The sequence below is a fragment of the Hemiscyllium ocellatum genome, chromosome 22 (genome assembly GCF_020745735.1).
Source record: "Hemiscyllium ocellatum isolate sHemOce1 chromosome 22, sHemOce1.pat.X.cur, whole genome shotgun sequence".
NCBI classification, from domain to species: domain Eukaryota; kingdom Metazoa; phylum Chordata; class Chondrichthyes; order Orectolobiformes; family Hemiscylliidae; genus Hemiscyllium; species Hemiscyllium ocellatum.
The window spans coordinates 3,529,288-3,551,851 of NC_083422.1; the positions used below are offsets into that span (position 1 = coordinate 3,529,288).

General features: G+C 41.2%; 1 protein-coding gene across 1 annotated transcript in view; it reads left to right on the forward strand.

The window, feature by feature from the left end:
• Positions 1-22,564, forward strand: part of LOC132826114 (broad substrate specificity ATP-binding cassette transporter ABCG2-like) — a 104,610-nt gene that overhangs the window by 77,546 nt on the left and 4,500 nt on the right. Inside the window, exons 10-13 of the mRNA XM_060841764.1 lie at positions 483-607; positions 3,090-3,244; positions 7,227-7,316; positions 12,473-12,591. Coding sequence (XP_060697747.1) covers positions 483-607; positions 3,090-3,244; positions 7,227-7,316; positions 12,473-12,591 — 489 coding nt within the window. The remainder of the gene's footprint in view (positions 1-482; positions 608-3,089; positions 3,245-7,226; positions 7,317-12,472; positions 12,592-22,564) is intronic.

The window sequence follows — 22,564 nt, forward strand, 5'->3', positions numbered from 1 at the left end:
TAATCCAGAGACACAGGTAATGTTCTGATGACTCAGGTTCAAATCCCACCATAGCAGATAGTATAATTTGAATTCAATAAACTCTGGAAGTAAGAGTCTAGTGATGCTCATGAATCCATTGTCGATTGGTGAAAAAACCCATCTGGTTCACTAATGTCCTTTAGGGAAGGAAACTGCCACCCTTACCTGGTCTGGCCTACATGTGACAGCAATGTGGTTGACTCTTAACTACCCTCTGGGCAAGTAGGGATGGGCAATAAACGCTGGTCTAGCCAGATACACCCTCATCTTGGGAATGAATAAAAACAAGTATAAATTGTGCAAAGCAGACTTTAAGTAGACGACTAAATATATGTTGTTAACAATGTAAAACTTTAAGTCACATGGTTAATCCAATATGGTAGAAAAGACAACAAAAATTTTAACAATCTCTTTAAAAATTGTTATTTTTATTTTATTAATGCAATTATTTTCTTTCTTAGACATGAATATATCAGTGGATATTACAGGATTTCAGCATACTTCTTAGCAACAATAATAGGGGATTTATTACCCATACGAACTCTGCCTGCCATTGTATTTTCATGCATAACCTATTGGATGGTTGGTAAATATATATCATTCACATGGTTTTAAAGTCATTTTTAGAATGCATGTATAATTGACACTTATGATGCTTTTCCAAATCTGGATGCATAGATGTTCGGAGATCTTGCACACCTAATAAACTGTAATACTTGACATAAGTAAAGGTACGATAAAATCACCATAATCCCAGAAGACCATGGAGCTGCTCTCTCATTAGAGAGAGAGAGAGAGTTGCTGGTGAATTTAACCTGAAGGTCACCACACCTTAGGTAAGGGTGAGTCACAGTAACCATAGCCAGTAAAGGAATAAACTCATACTATTATTGTCACTATGAATTGTAAATCAGCCATTCAGCCAACTGAGCTAACCAACACCTGAATCCAATGTTAATTCTACACAGATAAGAAAATGACTTTGTCTACAGAATATATCCACTTTGAAACTTTACAAGATTATTTAAATATTGTTTCATTCCTAACTATCATTATGATTATTTTGATAATTGCTTGTGTATCTGTATTCCCTTAGATTTGTTATATCATCCATCTCAAAAATAGTTACAAACTGACCTGTTTCCAGTCCCATTGGAAGGGTTTTCCTTAAACCTCATAGTGACTATTAACATTCAGTCTCTGGTCTGAATATATAGATTCAATTCTTCAAGGTTGCAGGTGGGGATGTTGGAAGACTGCACTGACATGCCAGGGATCTAGAAGCCCTACTAACCTTATGTTTGCAGTCAGGAGCACACATGTGGTAACTGTGCCTGGCTGTAAGTGGCTTTGTAATGCCTCAACAATTCCATTTAGAATTAGATAGATAAATAAATCTCCAGTTCTATCAGTGGAATCCAGAAAGTGTATCACGATATTAGTGATTACAATGAGATTGGTTAGATAGCCTTTATGTGATCTAAGAGATTAAAATCTGATTGAAGATTTGTAGCTCGGGTATCCGTTGTTGTGGTTCTGCTCGCCGGGCTGGAAGTTTTTGCTGCAAACGTTTCGTTCCCTGGCTAGGGAACATCATCAGTGCTGTTGGAGCCTCGTGTGAAGCGCTGCTTTGATGTTTCTTCCGGTATTTATATTGGTTTGTTCTTGCCGCTTCCGGGTGTCAGTTTCAGCTGCAGTGATTTGTATGTGGGGTCCAGGTCGATGTGTCTGTTGATGGATGTTCTTGCCGTTTCCGGGTGTCAGTTTCAGCTGTAGTGGTTTGTATGTGGTGTCCAGGTCAATGTGTCTGTTGATGGAGTTTGGGGATGAATGCCATGACCTGGACACCATATACAAACCACTACAGCTGAAACTGACACCCGGAAACGGCAAGAACATCCATCAACAGACACATCGACCTGGACCCCACATACAAATCACTGCAGCTGAAACTGACACCCGGAAGCGGCAAGAACAAACCAATATAAATACCGGAAGAAACATCAAAGCAGCGCTTCACACGAGGCTCCAACAGCACTGATGATGTTCCCTAGCCAGGGAATGAAACGTTTGCAGCAAAAACTTCCAGCTCGGCGAGCAGAACCACAACGATCTAAGAGATGGTAAACTGGGTTGTAAATTCACTGAATAGTGGAAGAATCTAGGGCCAGAATAACTCAAGGATGTTCCATGGAGCATTCTTTCTTGGTCCTTGAGAAGTTCAAAGAGAAGCTTTTCAAACTTACCTTGGTCCTATTGTCACTCATCTATTAAAACATATACAAGTTTTGACACAGCAAGGAATCGGGGCATATGAAGTTGCCAACCATCCTTTGAATGTGTCTTTTAAATGGTTCCCAAATTTAAATCATGGTTTCCCCATTGTTTCAAATCTGTGCTGATGTGGAATGCAATCAACTGAGAGCAACCCAACTCCATAAAAATGTGGAAGGTCTGAAATATCCACTACTGCAACTTCGAGACCAGCAATTTTGGGACAATTGGATGCAGGATTGGAACTCAGCACCTTTCCCTCACCAATGAAAATTTCCAGTGCACAATCTTGAAATTAGTTGCAAGCTGCTACTTTCAAAGCCCACAGATGCAATGAACACGAAGTTGGGTCAGGAAAATCCAGCCTATAGTCTGTTTCTGTGGTGCTGGAACTCTGTAAGTCTGTCTAGATGGACTTTAGAATAAATTAACAAACTCTTGTTTGAATAGTTCCAGGGAATTATCAATTATGCAATAATTAAAGTCTCTTAGCCTTTAATTTTATATTTATCTAGTGTACTCATCTCTAATACACCTTGATTCAGTAGGCCTTGGCTCTTCACTTTGGCTTCTCAAAGAGTCACACTTACGGTGCAGAATATACAAAATAAAAACAAGCCAGATATAAAGGCAAATGGAATAGTGGTAGTTTCCTTTTCTATGAGCCAGTAGGCCCAAATTGAGGTCCTATCTGCCCCAGCTTAATAACATCGCCAAGAATGTTGTTTAGAAAATATCTATCAGGTTGCTTGTGCACTTAGCGAAATAATCATGAATTGTTTTTCTTTTTGCAGGTTATCAGAGGAATCTTGCCAATTTTTTATTCTTTATGCTAATTCTGTTACTGACATCATATGCAGCTACATCCTTGGCTATGGCTGTTAGTGCTGGATTAGATACAATGACTACTGCAGGTGTGGTAATCAATGGTATTTTCGTTTTTGCAATGGTAAGTTAGATATTCTATGGCGTGAGGGCATTGCTCATTTGCATACTGCCTCTTTCAATATCGTTTCTTAGTCACTGTCATCACACCATTTTACCTGCTACCATTGTTATAGAGTAGTATAGATGAATCTTAATCTTGAATAATGCAGCTTGTGGTAGAATCACGAAAAGTCTAGCAAGGCTCATTTCCACACTGGGGACATCTTGTTGCAACTTTTATGTTTTTGACAAATGGTGTGGCAAGTTTCTCACTCGACAACAATGATTTGCTGATAAAGGGGGAATATTGCTCATTAAATGCCTTATTAGTGAGCCACCTTGTCTCATTTTAGTTTTCTGTCCTACTAAATGAGTCAACCAAGATAGACATTGAGAAATTTGACATTGAGACCAGAGAGGGGCACCTGCTCCAAAGGATCTCTATGTTGCTTACAACCAAACTAGTCGCAGGGTATGATCCACAGAAACCACCTGCTCGTCCAAGGACATTGGCATCTGACATTTGTCAACCCCTTATGGCGATCACTTCTGGTATACTGTCATGGCCCTCTGGAAACAAGGATGTGCATTGCAAAGTGCACAGGTAGCTAGCACTGAAATGCTGCAGCAGGGACACTTTATAAGCACAGACAGATACCCAGCCCACAGCTTGGACTAGACTTCATTTCAGAGCTGTTGTCTTGATTTCATACATCTTGCTCACATTGCACCTATTTGCATGTTTGCACAATTATGCTTCTGCGTGCCAATGCATGCAGTCACAACCAGGGAGTTTGTCTTGCTGACCAGTGGTCCTCAGTCAAGGGGATGCACATCTTGCTGTAAGGCAGTGGGCTACATCAATCTCACAACTACATCATTTGCCAGTAGCTTATGCACAAACTCATGACATGTGCAACAGGCATCTCTGAAAGTTTCAGGGGAGTAATCCTCACTAAAATCATGATGCAGCTGTCAATTAGAACGTTTTAGTACATTCAGTCATGGGTAGCCTCCCATAGCAATCCAGGGAATTGACCATGGTCGGGCATCTCCTTGGAGAAATCACAGTGAGTGGCTTCCTAGCTCTGCAGTATAGGGGGGTTAGATAACAGTTAATCCTGGGACTCCATAATACCAATCCAGGTAGTAGTTGTAACATTGGCAGAGGACTTTTTAACCATCAGTCAGGGGTCTGAGTACTTCTCAGACAAGTCTGGTTAGGTTACTTTAGGGATGGGCCATAGTCCGTCAACTCCATCTGCAGCAACTAAGGGAAAAGGGGTGGTTAGGCATGGACAACTGCTAGCATGGAAAGGAGGCTTGCCAAGTTAATCTTTGGGACTGGGACTTGCAATTGTAAATGACAATTGTGAAGGGAGAATACAGTATCTGTAGGTTGGGGTACAGCAAAATGTGAACTGGAAAGGGGTCATACAAGATGGAGGGTTCATCCACAGTCATGAGCATCCTGGCTTCAAGATTGTGGGAGAGGTACGGTTACTTCATATGCATACACATTAAGTTGGAGGAGGAAAGCCATGGCCAAGAAGTGCCTTCCATTGTGCTGGAGATTGAAAGTTGTAATGGGGAAGAAAATGACGCAACCACACTTGGAATGGGTGAGGTAAGTGACTTAATCTTTGAGGGAGGATGATGCAGGACCCATGGACGTTAGAACTTTTAAAGGGAAAGAACATTGTACACAGGCCCAGTGCTGTACAGGACACATAACAGCAGAATCCCTATTATCTGGTCATCCAAATACATTGCCCTACTGTTTGTGTTGAACATTCCTGCCCCAGACATTGCTGACCAACTTATTCACGCCAATACATTAGGACAGTGGGGCTGCAAAAGAATAGGTATGTGCAAGGAGGGCGTTGTACAAGGTATTAGCAGCACCCTTAGCTCTATATAGGCCTTGTTTCTTTTATTTCCAGACTCTCCATGCAACAGACTCTCAGCACATATCTCCATCCTTTGTGGCCATGAAGTACATCTCATCCTATAACAATGATAATAATAGCTACACAGAGAGCTGAACAACCAAGCATAAGGAGAAGTCAATCTCAATTATTAAAAAAGTGCAAAATAACATTTAGCAAATTGTCTTCCTTGCCACTATATCTTACTGTATTCCAGTTTCCCCAATGGGGTGGGGAGCTGGGTGTTTCACCATGGAGGTGGTGTATGTGCTAGAAGCATTTCCAACACACAAGAAAGAGAAGGTATTGCGGCCAGTGTGTGGATGCAATGTGCAATGTATGAGTGACAGTAAAGTTAAGGTGAGTGTTGCAATGGAATGAAGATTGCACTGATTCAGTTGATAGAGTTAAAAATCAGACAACACCAGGTTACAGTCCAACAGGTTTTTTGGAAGCACTAGCTTTTGGAGCACTGCTCCTTCATCAGCTGAAAGGACACAGATATCTTGGCATTCCTGCAAGAGAGGTCCTGGTCTTCTGCTAGAAAGGCTAAGATTCTCTCCTGGGGATGAGGAAAGAAATCAAATATCTGGCACTCGTCCATCTGTACAGGTTCTCTGTGCCCTGTTATAAGCTGAATTCTCCTAGGATTAAAGAAAGAAAGGAACTGAGTGGAATTACAGTAAATACTCCTGATGCAGGTTTGTGAAAGGTGGTGAGGTGTTTTGAGATAGTGAGGAAGCAGTGCAGAGGCTCTGTAGGCTAAGTAGTGTGGGAGGTTGGAGAGTTGGTTAGAGTGTGAGTGAGTGAGGGACGATATTGCAGGCAATAATGTGGGTGGCAATGCATGAGACTTGGTGGGATGTGGGTGAAGTAGGAGAAATGGAGTGAGTGTGAGGAGGCAAAGAGCCTGACATTACCCTGGCAGAGCTGAACAGTTACTTGACCTTCTTATAGTACTTCTAGCCCTTCCTCCGGACTGTGGAGACCACACTGATCTGGGTGGTGACGTCAGGTCAAGTTCTGATGACATGGCCTTCTCTGCTGGTCCTTCAGGAAGAGGGTGGCCCTTCTCTGCTTCATTCCATCCATTAGGTTAGGATTAGGGATTTTAAGAAGAAAAACATTTGAATGCAAGAAAGAACCAAAGTCTACCCAATTGGCTACTGAACTAAAGATTGACCATCTCCCTGGGACAACACTGTCTTCATTGCTAAAAATACAAAAAGACTGTGAGAATTAACTCATCCCACCCTTGTGGTCTTGTATCTGAGCAGAAGAATGTATTTTTCTCTGACTATATTTTGCTACCTATGCGATTTTGTTGTACTTTGTGTTTTTGTTTGTCTTATTCATGAATGAATGTAAATGTATTGGGTGTTTTAAAGTGGTTTAGTATAGTAAGTTAGCAATCCATTTTTGCTATTTGTTAAATGCTATATTTTTCACAGTTGATAACATTATTATTCTGTTAATGATAAAAATTGGTGTGAAATTTTCTCTATTCTGAATAGCAGTCAGTCAGGTAAATTGATTGCCTTCATGTTTTAATTAGGTAGTTGCTATTTGCATGGGTTGTGGAGATGTGCAGCCCAATTATTCGCGTATTCTTCCCAATTTCATTGCGACAATTGGCAAGGGCATGCCTAACTGTTCTTGAATCACTGTAGACTAAATATGTTTGACCCAGTGACGGATTTGTTTCCTTTTCCCTGCCCCTTTCTCTTTCTTTTTTCACTTTCCTTTTTTTTTATTTTCTTCCTCTTTCCTTTTTCTATTCCTTCCCTTTCTTGTCAGCTTGTTGTCTTATTTAGCAGTGGTTGCTGCCCATGTGTGTGCTGTCCTTGGTTACCTACTGGTAACAGTTCAAGGGAAAGTGTTATTAAAGAAACCTTGTCTGCTGCAAGCATGCTTTTTGCAGATTGAAAATACTGTAGCCAGAGTACATCAGAAACGGAAGGAGAATACGTCTAAGATGGTGAAAAATGTGATGCAATAATTACTTTAATATGAGTAATTAACAAATAACATAAAGCACTACACATTTATAATTACATGAATACTTTTTATCCTCAGACCTTTTCTGGCCTTCTTGTGAACTTGCCAAGTATTTCAAAGGGGCTGAACTGGTTGCAATATTTCAGTATTCCTAGGTACAGCTTTGCGGTAAGTTATTGCTTATCTTCATGTTACATTAACAAGAGCAGAACAGTTTGTGTTTGGTTTCCACAAATGTCAAACCCCAAAGCCTACATTTTGAAGTTAAAACTGTTTGTGACAAGGAGGTATTAAGATAGACATGAGTGGCTTTTATACATCTGTTAAAAATCACACAACACCAAGTTATAGTCTAACAGGTTTATTTAGTTAAAAATCACACAACACCAGGTTATAGTCCAACAGGTTTAATTGGAAGCACACTAGCTTTTGGAGCGACGCTCCTTCATTAGGTGATAATGGAGGGCTCGATCGTAACACAGAATTTATAGCAAAAATTTGCAGTATGATGTAACTGAAATTATACATTGAAAAATTGATGTATAATTTCAGTTACATCATACTGCAAATTTTTGCTATAAATTCTGTGTTACGATCGAGCCCTCCACAATCACCTGATGAAGGAGCGTCGCTCCAAAAGCTAGTGTGCTTCCAATTAAACCTGTTGGACTATAACCTGGTGTTGTGTGATTTTTAACTTTGTACACCCCAGTCCATCAGGTTTATTTAGAAGCACTAACTTTTGAAGCATTATTCCTTCATCAGGAACATAAACATGTAGGCATAATTTAGTGTTGAGCTTCATTGAATTGGTCCTTGAGTTGGAAAATTGGCCCTGTTGTATTAAAGACTTTTCACTGTCTCATGCTGCTGTTCATCAAGACTCTGTAGTGGTAATTTAGTTCATTAAATGACTCATTGGAAATGCAATTTTTCACAGTTAATTTCACTCCAACTCTATGCATTGTGTATCTTAAATAGGCAACAAATAAAGCAACAGCAATATATGCACTTGTATATCACTATTAGTGCTTCACAAGAGCATTACCATAATTGGATATCGAGCCAAAGGAGTAGAAATTAAATTAACTTGGTAAAAATAGTGTAATTGTGGTGACACCTTCAAGGGAGTAGAGAGGTTGAGAGGTTTATTGAGGGAATTAAGCACTTGAAGCCTGAGGGCATAGATACCAATGGTGGGTGGTGGAAGTTGAGAATGCACAACAGGCTAAAGTTGGAAGAATTTTCAGACAATTTTAATGCTAGACAAAGTTACAGAAGAAGGGCTATGCCATTGTTAGAATTCAGCAGATGGACGAGAAGTTTAAAACAGAGCCATTGTTAGTCTTGGAGGCCAAACCTAGATCAATGAGCACAGAGATGATGAGTGCATGGGAATTGCTGTGAATGTGCACATAAATACCAGAGTTCTGGATGAGCCTACATTTATAAATAGCGGAAGTTGACTGAGAGACCATTAGAAGTGAGTGCATAGGATTTGATACACTTTGAGATCTTTTATATGTTTGCCCACATAATGTATAACACAGAGGGCTGTGTTTTTGTCTTGTTTACAGCATTAATTAGGAGAAAGAAACTATAAACCGACCGACTCCCACAGCTACCTAGACTACACTTCCTCCCACCTTGCCCCCTGTAAAAACGCCATTCCATATTCCCAACTCCTTCGTCTCCGCCACATCTGCTCCCAGGAGGACCAGTTCCAATACTGAACAACCCAGATGGCCTCTTTCTTCAAAGACCTCAATTTCCCCCCAGACGTGGTCGACGATGCTCTCCACCGTATCTCCTCCACTTCCCGCTCCTCCGCCCTTGAGCCCCGCCCCTCCAATCGCCACCAGGACAGAACCCCACTGGTCCTCACCTACCACCCCACCAACCTCCATATACATCGTATCATCCGTCGTCATTTCCGCCACCTCCAAACGGACCCCACCACCAAGGATATATTTCCTTCCCCTCCCCTATCAGCGTTCCAAAGAGTCCACTCCCTCGGTGACTTCCTCGTGAAGTCCACACCCCCCACCAACCCAACCTCCATTTCCGGCACCTTCCCCTGCAACCGCAAGAAATGCAAAACATGCGCCCACACCTCCCCCCTTACTTCCCTCCAAGGCCCCAAGGGATCCTTCCATATCCGCCACAAATTCACCTGCATCTCCACACACATCATTTACTGCATCCGCTGCACCCGATGTGGCCTCCTTATACTGGGGAGACAGGCTGCCTATTTGCGGAACGTTTCAGAGAACATCTCTGGGACACCCGGACCAACCAACCCAACTACCCCGTGGCTGAACACTTCAACTCCCCTTCCCACTCCACCAAGGACATGCAGGTTCCTGGACTCCTCCATTGCCAGGCCATAGCAACACGATGGCCGGAGGAAGAGCACCTCGTCTTCCACCTAGGAACCCTCCAACCACAAGGGATGAACTCAGATTTCTCCAGTTTCCTCATTTCCCCACCCCCCACCTTGTCTCAGTCCCAGCCCTCGAACTCAGCACCACCTTCCTAACCTGCAATCTTCTTCCTGACCTCTCTGCGCCCACCCCCACTCCGGCCTATCACCCTCACCTTATCACCTTCAGCTTGACCTCTTTCCACCTATCGCATTTCCAATGCCCCTCCCCCAAGTCCCTCCTCCCTACCTTTTATCTTAGCCTGCTTGGTACACTTTCCTCATTCCTGAAGAAGGGCTCATGCTCAAGTTGTCGATTCTCCTGCTTCTTGGATGCTGCCTGACCTGCTGCGCTTTTCCAGCAACACATTTTCAGCTACAGCATTAATCAATTAATTACATGGCTACAACGTCACAGGTCTACATACTTTGCCTGGGTTTTGTGCTTGATGATTTCCATTTACATTATGCACACATTTGTACCTGATCAACTGAGCAGATAGCATAGCTATTTGAAAATCTTCAATCATTTTACATTTAATTATCATGGATTTTACTGTATGGACAGTGCTTTCTGCAAGACCATTCAACTGAGAATATTGAGGAGGGGAACACCCAAAACATTGAACGCCCATTTCTTGGAAGGGTGAGGTATAACAAACATAATAACGACCGTGGTCAATGTGGAAATAACTGTGGCATCTTTGATTTGTCTCATAAGAGAGAATTTAGTGAAATAGTCAGTCACCAGAATGTAACTGTGTCTGTGGATGTGGAAAATATCAGGAGCATGGAGATAGTGAGGACTGCAGATGTTGGAAAGTCAGAGTCGATAAAATGTGGAGCTGAGAAAAGCACAGCAGGTCAAGCAGCATCAAAACAGCAGAAGAGTTGACATTTCGGACAGGACCCTTCCTGAGGACTGGGGAGGGGGATGGGGGTTGAGAAATAAATAGCAGGAGGGGAATGGGCTGGAGGAAGGTTGGTGGGATGGTGATAGGTGGATGCAGGTAGGAGGTGACTGAGATTGGTCAGTGGGAGGATGGAGTGGACAGGTGGGAAGGAAGGTGGACAGATTAGGTCAGGTCAAGGGGGTGGCACAGAGAGGGAGAGCTGGACCTGGGCTGAGGTGGGGCAGTGGGGAGCAGGGAGATTCAGAAGCTGGTGAATTCTATGTTGAGGCCAATTCTATGTTAAGCTCCCAAGGAGAAAGATGAGGTGTTCTTCCTCCAGTTGGCCTGTGGTCTTACTTTGACAGTGAAGGAGACCCAAGATGGACATGCTGCTGGGGAAGTGGAAGGGTGAGTTGAAATGCCTGGCTACCAGGAGGTGGGGCTGATTGGAGTGTGCAGATCATAGATGTTCCCAACTGGTCCCCAAATTTGTGCTAGGTTTCTCCGATGTAGAGGAAACCATATCGGGAGCAATGGATGCAGGAAATATCAATCTTACATCATACCTCAATCCTCTGTATCACTCACCCCTTACCACAGCTCATGCTTTACCACTCACACTATTACTTGCAAAATCTTACTTCAGTTGCTCTCACCCACCCAACCCCCCCCCCCAACACCATGAAGTCAGCCTCCCCAAGTCCCAAGGCTGGTATCTGAGGCTGCCCTTGATGTGCTGTGCCAAAACCCCCTGACAGACCTCCTGACTCCGTGATGGCCTGTCACCCCTGTGTTGACTGAGGACAACTGACAACTATGACAGGCAAACATGGCATCTCTGGCTGAGGGGGAAAACCACAAAAAGACGAGACAAAGTAGTGCAAGACAGGTGTAGACTCTGAGTGGGTGCTATGACAGTGAGTGAAGAGCGAGGAGTTGCAGCCTTGCCCAGTCCATAAGCTGGCTATGTGTCCCTGAGTACATAGTGTCATTGCTGTAGCATTACAATATAGTTGCTAATGGAGCATTGGAGTCTAGAAGAATCATGTAAGTAAGTTGGAGTTGTGCCCTGAGCATTCTTAGAGGCTGACACACAGCAGTTGCCAGTTAATGTTTTCGGTTCCATGGTGTTTGCCCTAAGATGTTGGTGCCTGATGTCCAACATAATGTTTCTGTGGAGTAAACAAAGGAACTGAATTCAGCAGATACTTGCTCTGGTTTCCATCTTGACTTGATACAATGTATAACTTGGTTGGCACATTAAGTAAGATAGAAAGCTGATATTAATGAGGTGAGTTGGCTTTCAACAAGGCATTTAACAAACAATAATCCCCCTTAATTGGCAATTCATCACTGCCTAGTGAGAAACTCACTATGCTACTGGTCAAAAGCATAAAAGATGGAGCAATGGACTCTTGTGCTGCAGTAGTAATGTCCCTCCTTCTGAGCCAGGAGACCCAGGATTAAGTCCTACCTCCTCCAGAGATGTGTAATGACATCTATGAACAGGTTGATGAGGAAATATCTAAAAGATGGTGCAAAACACTCCAAAGTCAAATTTGATTCTGCCACAAATATCACTATAGCCCACACTGTTCAGACTAATAAGATTCCACCCATAATCTGGATTCTGTGCTTACTGATGTTACTCTATATGCTCATCTAACTGAATGTACTGCACTGACTCCATTCAACAAATAGAATAATTGAGTGTAAGGAGGCTACCTTTTTAACCAACTATTGCATGCCGTGATGTCATGTAGCTTTCCTGCTCTCAGTGGTCTGGAATCAATTTCACAATACACCATGGTTTGAAGTTCAGTTCAGCATCGTATAGGACGCTGTGTACCATTTTTGCTCTTCCCCTGTGGCTAAGCAATCCAGCAACACATTGCTAATGAAAGGGTCAAGAAATACAATTGTGAGGTCGATTGGCTATCTTCAGCATTCACATGGAACCAGACATACTTTTTGACGATAAATTTAAGCAATTCTTGATTTGTTTTAAGGCACTGCAGGTGAATGAATTCAGAAACCTGTACTTCTGTAATCACGAACAAAGGAATGACACAATACTATCACAGGCAGTAGCCAATTGCTCTGGGAACCTGTCACCAAGTAAAGGAATGTAAGTGTCCATTTGTTATGTATGCACAAGAGAAAGTTTAAATTTATTATCTTTATTAGAAATGTCTGATTGACCTCAACAAAATAGTTGAAAGGATTGCTTCCATCTTCTCTGAGCTTTTGACATTTACATTGCTAGATCATTTTGATCTCATGGCACTTTGTAGAGAAGTTAGGTTGTATTGGGAAGATTACAAATATGCAGTTTCTTCCGGTCTTCCCGAACCGATATCATTGCTTTATGATTCCTCTTCAGACATTGTTTAATCCAAATATTTTAAAAGAATTGCCTAACACACCTGTATTAAAAACATTCTGTGCACAAATCCTGTCATCCTTTTACATTACAAACATTTGCCATAGTAACTCTAACCTGGCATTGTTGAAGTTATTACTCTATAAATGGTGGAAAGGTATAGTTACAACATGAGCAATTTCCATTAAAAGTGTTGAAATAGAAATTATTAATGTAAATATAAAAATCCAGACAGGATGTATGATTTAAAATGAGAACTGAGTTACATTATTTTGTCCTAGACCAGTTATTCTCACTGCTTGAGCCCATTTCAGTTGAAAATTAAACAATGACCAGGTTTGTATCTTGTGTAATAAGTAAAACAAAAAACTATGGATGCTGGAAACCTGAATAAAAACAGAAATTACTGGAGAAACTCAGCAGGTCTGGCAGTATCTGTGGAGAGAAAGCAGAGTTAATGTTTTGGATGCAGTGATCCTTCATGTCTCAAATTCTGTACGTCCAATGAAAATGGGTTTGCAGGTGGTTAAAGCCCACAGAACTGCCACTGTGTTTCCATCATTAGCTATCTTCGTCATGCAACTTTCTAACTCAACTAAGTTATTGCTTGAAATAGGCAGGAATATCCTAAAATGTAAATCTAGGTTCTGTGGTGTACTTCAAATTCCAACATCATTTTAATAGTAGCTAACAGTTGAATTTACCAGTTGCAATCTACCAGGAAAACCCATCAGTTGAATTTACCATGTGGTCATAGAAAATAGTTAATGGAGAGATGGGCAGTAGTCTCTCAAAGCCACTAAAATAGTATTTAAAGGGATAGTGACACACAAATAAATGGATCTGTTTGCTATTTGTATTCCCAAGAATGTTTACAGCTTCCAGGCTTTTTTTTCTGATACAATGTATCTTACTTGTCCTCAGTAAACTATACTAGTTTATCATATATGCTAATTTATTCAAAACAAACAGCAGCTGGAGGGAGGGGCAAGACAGTAACAACAGTCCTTCCTAACAATAACATGATCAAATGCCCACAAACAAAAATTAATGGACTGGATTTCACCTTATTTTTGTATTCAAATTTAATGGTCATATTCAAAAGCACTATGAATTACTTTGAATGAAGCAAAGTCAGATCTTATTTTATTCCAAGGCTGTTTACTAATAATACATGGTGAATGCTTAGCTGCAATTATGATGACTGTGAGCTCACATGTAAGTTCTTTTTATTTGTTCATTGGTTCATTTGTTTATTGCTGAATCTTAATGCTTTGGAGAAGGCACTGTTGGACTGCCGTCTTGAAATGCTGTGGTTTTAGTTTATAGAAACAACCACAATTGCATTAGGAAGGGCGTTCAGGATTTTGAACCAGAGGCAGTGAAGGATTAATCATATTATTCCTAGTTAGGGTGATATGTGGCTTGCACAGGAACATGCATATGATAGTGTTCCCATGCATCTGTCCTTGTTTTTCTAAGTAGCAGAGGTTGCAGATTTAGAAAATGCTGTTGGAGAAGCTTTGGTGAGTTACCCCAGTGCACTTTATAAATGGTTCACACTACTACCACTGTGCATTTGTGGTAAAGGGATTGAATGTTAAATGTAGTAGATGGACAGCTTTATTCCAGATTATGTCAACCCTCTTGAGTGCTGTTGGAGCTGTAATCTTCCAGGCAAGTGGACAGCATTCCTTCATAGACCTGATCTGTGCAGTGTAATTGTGGACAGGCACTGGGGAAACGAGAGATGAATTACTCATGGTAGGAATTGTCGCCTCTGACTTGCTCTGGTAACGACAATATTTATATGGCTTGTTGAGTTTGGTTTCTAGTCAATGGTAACCCCCACAGTGTTGATAGTGGAGGATTCAGTGATGGCTATGTCATTGAATGTCAAGAGGCAATGGTATGATTTTCTCTTTTTGGAGATGACAGTTGCCTGGCATTAGGTGACATGAATGCTACTTGCAATTTATCAGTCCAAACTTGTTCTCTAGGTCTTGCAGAATATGAACACAGCCTGCTTCAGAATCTGAGGAATCGTGAATGGTGCTGAATATCATAACTCCATTAGATTCAAGATTGTAGCAATTATAACTCTAATGGATTCAATATTGTTTGGAAAAGGATAATGGTTAGCCTAAAGTTAATGATCTAAAATGGAAAGGCCAGCTTTACTAAGGTCAGATATGATTTGGCCAGAGTGGACTGGGAGCACATAATCTCAGGTAAATCTATCTGAGAATAGTGGGATGCATTCTAGAACGAATTATGGAGAATACAGAGGAGGCATATTCCAATTAAAAAAAAGGGTGGGTCTATCAAATCCTGTGAACCCTGAATATTAAGGGATATACAGTATTGGACTAAGACAAAAAGGAAGGGATATGACAAATAGAAAGGGCTCAAAACAACAGAAGCCCAAGAGGAATGTGCAAAAGAGAACAGAAAAGGGAGATTTGGAGATCTAAAAGGGGATTATGAAAGGATACTGGCAGATAAAAATAAAGGCAAATTCTATAAATATATTAAGGTTAAAAGGATAATGAGGGAATGAGTCGGACCCCAAAAGGTACATAGAATCAGATGATATAGGTCGGATTCGAAATGCATACTTTGCATCGTTGTTCAACAGTGAGAGGTGTGTTATGGCTATAGAAATCAGGGAGAAAGTTTGTGATACAATTTAAAAATAGACTGAGGTGAGGTTTTGAGCAGTCTGGCAGACTTAAAAGTAGATGAAATGTGTCCCAGTTTGTTGAGTGAGGCAAGGGTGGAAATAGCAGGGACACTTGCAAAGAGTTTTTATTCCTCTCTGGCCACAGGAGAGGTGCTGGAGGAGTGGAGGACAGCCCATAAGATACCGTTATTCAAGAAAGGAGTACGGAATAATCGGGAAACTACATGTTACTCAGTCTAATCTCAATGGTGGGGAAACTAATGGAAGTAATTCTGAGAGACAGAATTAGTCTTCATTTGGAGAGGCAGGGATTATTCAAGAATAGTCAATGTGATTTTGTTAAGGGGAGGTCATGTTGACTGACTTGATTAAATTTTTTGAAGAGGTGACCAGATGTGTAGATGATGGAATTGCTTTTGATGGAATATACTTGGACTTCAGCAAGATTTTTGATAAGTCGAGTCTGGTAGATTCCATGGAATTCAAAGAAATTTCGCAAATTAGATCCACAATTGGCTGAGTGGCAGGCAGCAGACAGTGATGGTTATGGGGTGTTATTCTGAATGGTAAACTGTCCAGTGATGTCTCATAGGGGTTAGTGTTGGAGCTTGCTGTTTGTGGTTTACACAAATGATCTAGACTTTAATGTAGGAGAATTGATCAATAAGTTTGCAGACAATATAAAAGTTTGTGGGGCAGTAAATAGTGAGGTGGATGATCTTAGTTTACTAAAGGATATATGGGCTAATCAGTGGCAAATGGAATTCAATCCAGATAATTGCATTTGGGGAAGGCAAACAAGGCATACAAATACATAGTGAATGGTAGGACCCTGGGAAACACTGAAGATGACAGGGACCTTAATGTACATATATACTTCAGGTATCAGGATAAGTGCAAAAGTGGTTAAGAGGGCATGTGATGTACTTGCCTTTATTAGATAAGGCACAGAGTTTTGGAGCTAGGAGATTATGCTGCAACTGTCTATGACATTGGTGAGGCTACAGCTAGGTAATTGTGTGCAGTTCTGGAATTCCCATTAAAGGAGGGATGTGATAGCACTGGAGAGGATGCAAAGGAGACTTAGCAGAGCGCTGCCTGGGCTGGAGAGTTTAGTAATGAAGAGAGACTGGATAGACTGGAGTTGTTTTCCTTAGAGCAGAGAAGATTGAGATGTACAAAGTTATGAGGGTTATATATAGGATAGACAGGAAGAAACTTTTCCCCTTGATGGATGGATCATTGATCAGAGGCCATAGATTTAAGATAAGGAACAGAATATTTAGAAGAGATATGAGGGAAAATGTTTTGACCAAGAGGATGGTGAGAATCTGGAAACAACTGCCTGTAAAGGTGGTAGTAGCAGTAACTATCATCACATTTAAGAAATATTTAGGTATACACTTACGATTTAAGGTATACAAGGACTTGGGCTAAGTGGTGGAAAATAGGATGAGAACAGTCAGGTGTTTGTTTTTCACAGGCGTGGATGCAACGAGCCAAGGAGTCTTTTTTGTGCTGTTGATCTCTTGTTTTAATTAGCGAACATCTCCACTTCTGATCTTAAGAAGGACAATATGTCATTGATGAAGCAGCTAAAAATGGGTCCAGAACACTACCCTGAAGAACTCCTGCAGAGATACCCTAGGGCTGAAAAGATTAATCTCCAACTGCTACAACTATCTTACTTTGTGATAGGTATGATCCCAAGCAGTGGACAGTTTTTGCCTCAGATTCCCATTGACTTCAGTTTTTCTTGATGTCATTCTTGGTCAAACGCTGCTTGATATCAATGTACATGCCTCATCTCCACTCTGGAGTTTAGTTCCTTTGTCTGTCTTTGAACTAAGGCTCTAATGAGTTCAGGAGGTGAGTGGCTGAGACCATCTCAAACTGAGCTTCATTAAGCAGCTTATTCCTTTGAAAGTGTTGCTTGGTAGCATTGTCAGAGACCCCTTTCCTGATAATCGAGAGTAGACCATTAGGACAGTAATTAACCTGGTTTGTATTATCCTGCACAGGGCATAGCCAAGGAATTTTTCGCATTGTTGGATAGATGTCAATGTTGTAGCTGTACTTAAACAGCTTGGCTATGAGCGTGTCTAGTTCTGGAGTACTAATGGTGGGATGTATCAGAGCCCATTGCCTTTGAAGTATCCTATGCTTTCAGCTGTTTCTTGATGTTACGTGGAGTGATCAGATTGGCATCTAAGATTAACTCAGTTAGCTGGACGGCTGATTTAGATTTTTTTTAGCTTTTGTTGTCATGTGTACTTAAGTACAGAAGTATAGTGAAAAGTGTATAATATGGTACCATCTTAGGTACCAAGTACCTAGGTACAAAAAAAACCTTAGGTACAAAGGAGTAAGAGAAATGAGAGTTAAAAAGTTAAGCATAACTTCATATAATACATTAAAAACAGTAATAAGGTAATAGTTAACATTAACGTCTTTCATAGTATAAACTAGAAAAATGAAGAATTAAGTAAAAGCTCAATCGTCTTTGATGAGTCTTCCACTTATCTCACTCCCGGGAAGCCTCAGCTGCATGTTTTCAATGCTCCTACCACAGATACGGTCACTGCTGCTCAAACTGCCACTTTTTTGATTTCCCCGGTGCCTTGGGAACATGCCAAGCAGGATCCACTTACACGCCAAGCCAAGACACTGCCATGAGTCACCAACAGACTGGCCGACATACCATCAAGAGACCAAGCCGGGATCCACCACAAGCCACTGAGAGACCAAGCTGGTTAGCAATGCAAAGTGACACCAACAGCGTGGTTTCAATTCCTCACACCAGCTTAGGCTACCATAAAAGACTCTCTTTCTCAACCTCTCCCTTCGTCTGAGGTGTGGTGACCACCACAATTGTCTCTCCAATAAGAGAGCAGCCCTCTAATCTTCTGGGACTTTACCTTTATCTTTGCCTTATGAGTCACTGCCTGCCATTTGGAAAAAGACCTGTTTATTTATGTCTTTGTTTCTTGTCTGCCAACAGTTTTCTATCTATCTAAATACACTCGTCCCAATCCCATTTGATTTGATTTTATTCTCTAATGTCTTCTGTGAGACTTTGTTGAAAGTATTCAAATGTTCAAATAAACCATATCCACTGGCTGTCCTCATCAACCCTGAATTACATTCTTGAAGAATTCCAATAGATTTTTCAAGCATGATTTCCCATTAATAAATCCATGCTAATTCTGTATGACCCCTCCCTCCCAAGTACTCAGCTGTTAAGTTTTTTCAGAATGGACTCCAGCATTTTCCCCAATGACCAAATCAGGCTGATAGGTCTAATTTCCAGGTTTCCCTCTTTAAAAAGAGCTACATTCCAATCTGTAGGAATTGCTCCAGTATCTCTTGAATCTTGGAATCTTTACACAAATGCCTCCAAATGCTTTTTGTTCCACATTGTTAAAGTTAGGATCCTTCCTCACTATTGTGTAACTTCCTCTTTTACCAACAATGCAAGTCCACTGCCTTTTCCTTTTTATCTGACTTTCCTTGGTGATGGGAAACTAGCCTCTGAAGTTAATTCAATGCCCACCTCATTAACTACCTGGGTTTTCTGTGTGTCTGAAGTTTAAAGTGACTTAGGTACTTCAGTGTTCATAGTGATTTCTTTCAAAATAGTTTTTGAGGCCTGGGAGTACAATGAATGGGCTTTTGTGCATGGATTGTTTTATTGTTTTTTTTATTGCTTGGTTCATTCTATTTTATCTTTATTTCTTTTGTTCATAAACTTCTGTTTATTATTAAAACAATGTATGCAGTATTGCATGCTCATGTTTCAGTGAGAGACCACTTATTAAAATCAGTAAGATACCAGAATTTCAATAGATACAGGGAACAAAGCTCCATTCAGTAGCCATCATGAAAGGAGGCACTGGGGAAGCTAAAGGCCTCAAGATGATAAATAATTCGGACCAGATGGACTACATCCTAAAGTTCTGAAGAGGGTAGCTGAGGAGATTGTGGAGGTATTGATGGTGATCTTTCAAAAATCACTGGAATCAGAGAAGGATCCAGAGGACTGGAAATAGCTAATGGAGCACCCCTGTTTAAGCAGGAGGGAGGCAGAATATAGGAAATTGTAAGCCTATTATTGGTAAGATTATAGAATCCATTATTAAAGATAAGATTACAGAGTACTTGCAAGTACATGGTAAAATAGGGCTGAGTCAGCATGTTTTCATCAAGGGGAGGTCATGCCTGACAAATCTGGTAGAATTCTTTGAGAAGATAATGAGCAAGTTACACAAAGGAGAGCCAGTGGACATGATCTATTCAGATTTCCAAATAGACACAGGAGACCATTGAAGAAAATAAAATTAGACAACAGGAGGCTGGAAAAATACAGCAAACCAGGCAGCATCAGGAGGTGGAGAATTTGACTTTTTGGGTTGCCATCCTTAATCAGTCCTAGTGAAGGGTCTTGACCCTAAACATTGACTTCTCCAACTCCTGATGCTACCTGGCTTGCTGTGTTCTTCCAGCCTCCTACTTGTCTACTTTGGATTCCAGCATCTGCAGTTTTTTTTCTCTCTAAATAAAATAGAGTATTTGGTACCATGGCTAGGTAATAGAATGGATAGAGGATTGACTATCTGCTAAATAAGGTAACACTGTTAGGTACCATGGCTAAGAACCGGTATGGGTAGAGCACTGGCTAACTGGCAGGATGCAGAAAGTGGGGATAAAGGGATCTTTGTCAGGATGGCAGCTGGTGACTAGTGGAGTTCTGCAAGAGTCAGTGTTGGGACTATAACTATTCACATTATACGTTAATGTGAATGAAGGAACTTAGGGCATTGTTGCTAAGTTTGTAGAAACAGGTAGTATTGAAGAGAAGTGTGCAGAAGGACTTGGACAGGCAAGAAGAGTGGGCAAAGAAATGGCAGATGGAATACTACGTGGAAAAGTGTGAGGTTATGCACGTTGTAGGAAAAGCGCAGCAGTTCAGGCAGCATCCAAGGAGCAGGAGAATCGACGTTTCGGGCATAATCCCTTCTTCAGGAATCTGGCTTTCAGGCTTATGCCCAAAACGTCGATTCTCTTGTTCCTTGGATGCTGCCTGACCTGCTGCGCTTTTCCAGCAACACATTTTTCAGCTCTGATCCCCAGCATCTGTAGTCCTCACTTTCTCCACGTTGTAGGAAAATACTGGTATAGATTATTTTAAATGAGGAACAACTTTGGAATTCTGAAGCACCAAAGAGACTAGTGAGTCCTAGTTCAGGATTCTCTTTATGTTAACATACAGATTGAGTTGGCAGTTGGGAAGGTAAATGTACTATTAATATTCATTTCAAGAGGGCGAGAATACAAGAGTGGCGATGTACTGCTGAGCCTATATACTGCTGTGTTCAGACCACATTTGGAATATTCTGAACAATTTTGACTCCATATCCAAGGATGGATGTTCTGGTGTAGCACGGGATCAAAAATAATGATTCAAATGAATGATCCTGGGGATGAAGGGCTTGTCATATGAGAAGCAGTTGTGGATCCTGGGTCTGTACACAATGGTGTTTTGAAGAATGAGGGGATATCACATTGAAACTTACAGAATATTGAGAGACCTGGATAGAGTGGAGGTGGAGAGGATGTTTCCATTAGTAGGAGAGACCAGAACCTGAGAACTCAGCCTCAGAGTGAAGAGATGACCTTTTAGAACTGGAATGAGGGGGAATTTCTTAAGCAGAGGGTGGTTAATCTGTGGAACTCAATTCTACAGAAGATTGTGGAGGCCAAGTCATTTATTGTATTTTAAATAGAGGTAAATACTTTCTTGACTAATAAGGGGATCAAAGATTATGGGGATAAGGCTGGAGAATAAGGTTGAGAAACATATCTGAAATGATCAAATGGTGGAGCAGTCTTGATGGCTACAGGGATGGTGCAGGTGGGAGGGTTTTGGATTCCTGATAAATTGGGGCTTTTTCTGGGGTAGATGGGACCTCTACAAACTGGATGGTCTTCGCCTAAACCAGACAGGTAGCAATATCCTGGGGGAGAAACTTGCTAATACTTTTTGGGTGGGTTTAAACTAATTCAGCAGGGTGATGAGAACTGAAATTGTAGTTTGAATATACAGGAGGTTGAGAGTAGTGAGGTCAGAACTAAGGTTTCAAGATTGTGAGAAGGCACCAGCAAGCAAGAAGCTGGTTTGAAGTGTGCCTACTTCAACACCAGGACATCCAGAATATGGTGGGTGAACTTGCAGCATGGGTTGGTACCTGGGATTTCAATGTTCTGGCCATTTCAGAAACATGGGTAGAGCAGGGATAGGAATAGTTATTGCAGGTTCTGGAAGTTAGATGTTTCAGTAAAAACAGAGAAAATGGTAAAAGAGGGGCTGGTGTGGCATTGCGAGTCAGGGACAGTATTACGGTTGTAGAAAGGACTTTTGAGGACTCGTCAACTGAGGTAGTATGGGCTGAGATTAGAAAAGGAAAAGAAGAAGTTACCCAGTTGGGAGTTTTCTATAGGCCTCAAAATAGTTCCAGATATGTAGAGGAAAGGATAACAAAAATGATCCTCAATGGAAGCGAGATTGACAGGTTAGTTGTTATGGGAGACTGGGGTCTTTAACTTTCCAAATATTGACTGGGAATACGATAATTCAAATACGTTAGATGGATCAGTTCTTGTCCAATTTGTGCAAGAGGGTTTCCTGACACAGTATGTAGACAGACCAACAAGGGGCGAGGCCACATGGGATTTGGTACTGGTAATGAACCCAACCCAGTATTAGATTTGGAGATAGGTGAGCACTTTGATGATAGTGATCACAATTCAATTATATTTTTTTTAATGATGGAAAGGGATAGGTATATATTGAGGGCAAGAGTTATAGCTGGGGGAAAGGCAATTACGATGCAATTAGGCGAGATTTAGGATGCATAGGATGGGGAAGGAATCTGCAGGGGATGGGCACAATTGAAATGTGGAACTTATTCAAGGACCAGCTACTGCATGTTCTTGCTAAGTGTGTACCTGTCATGTAGGGAGGAAGTTGTCGAGCAT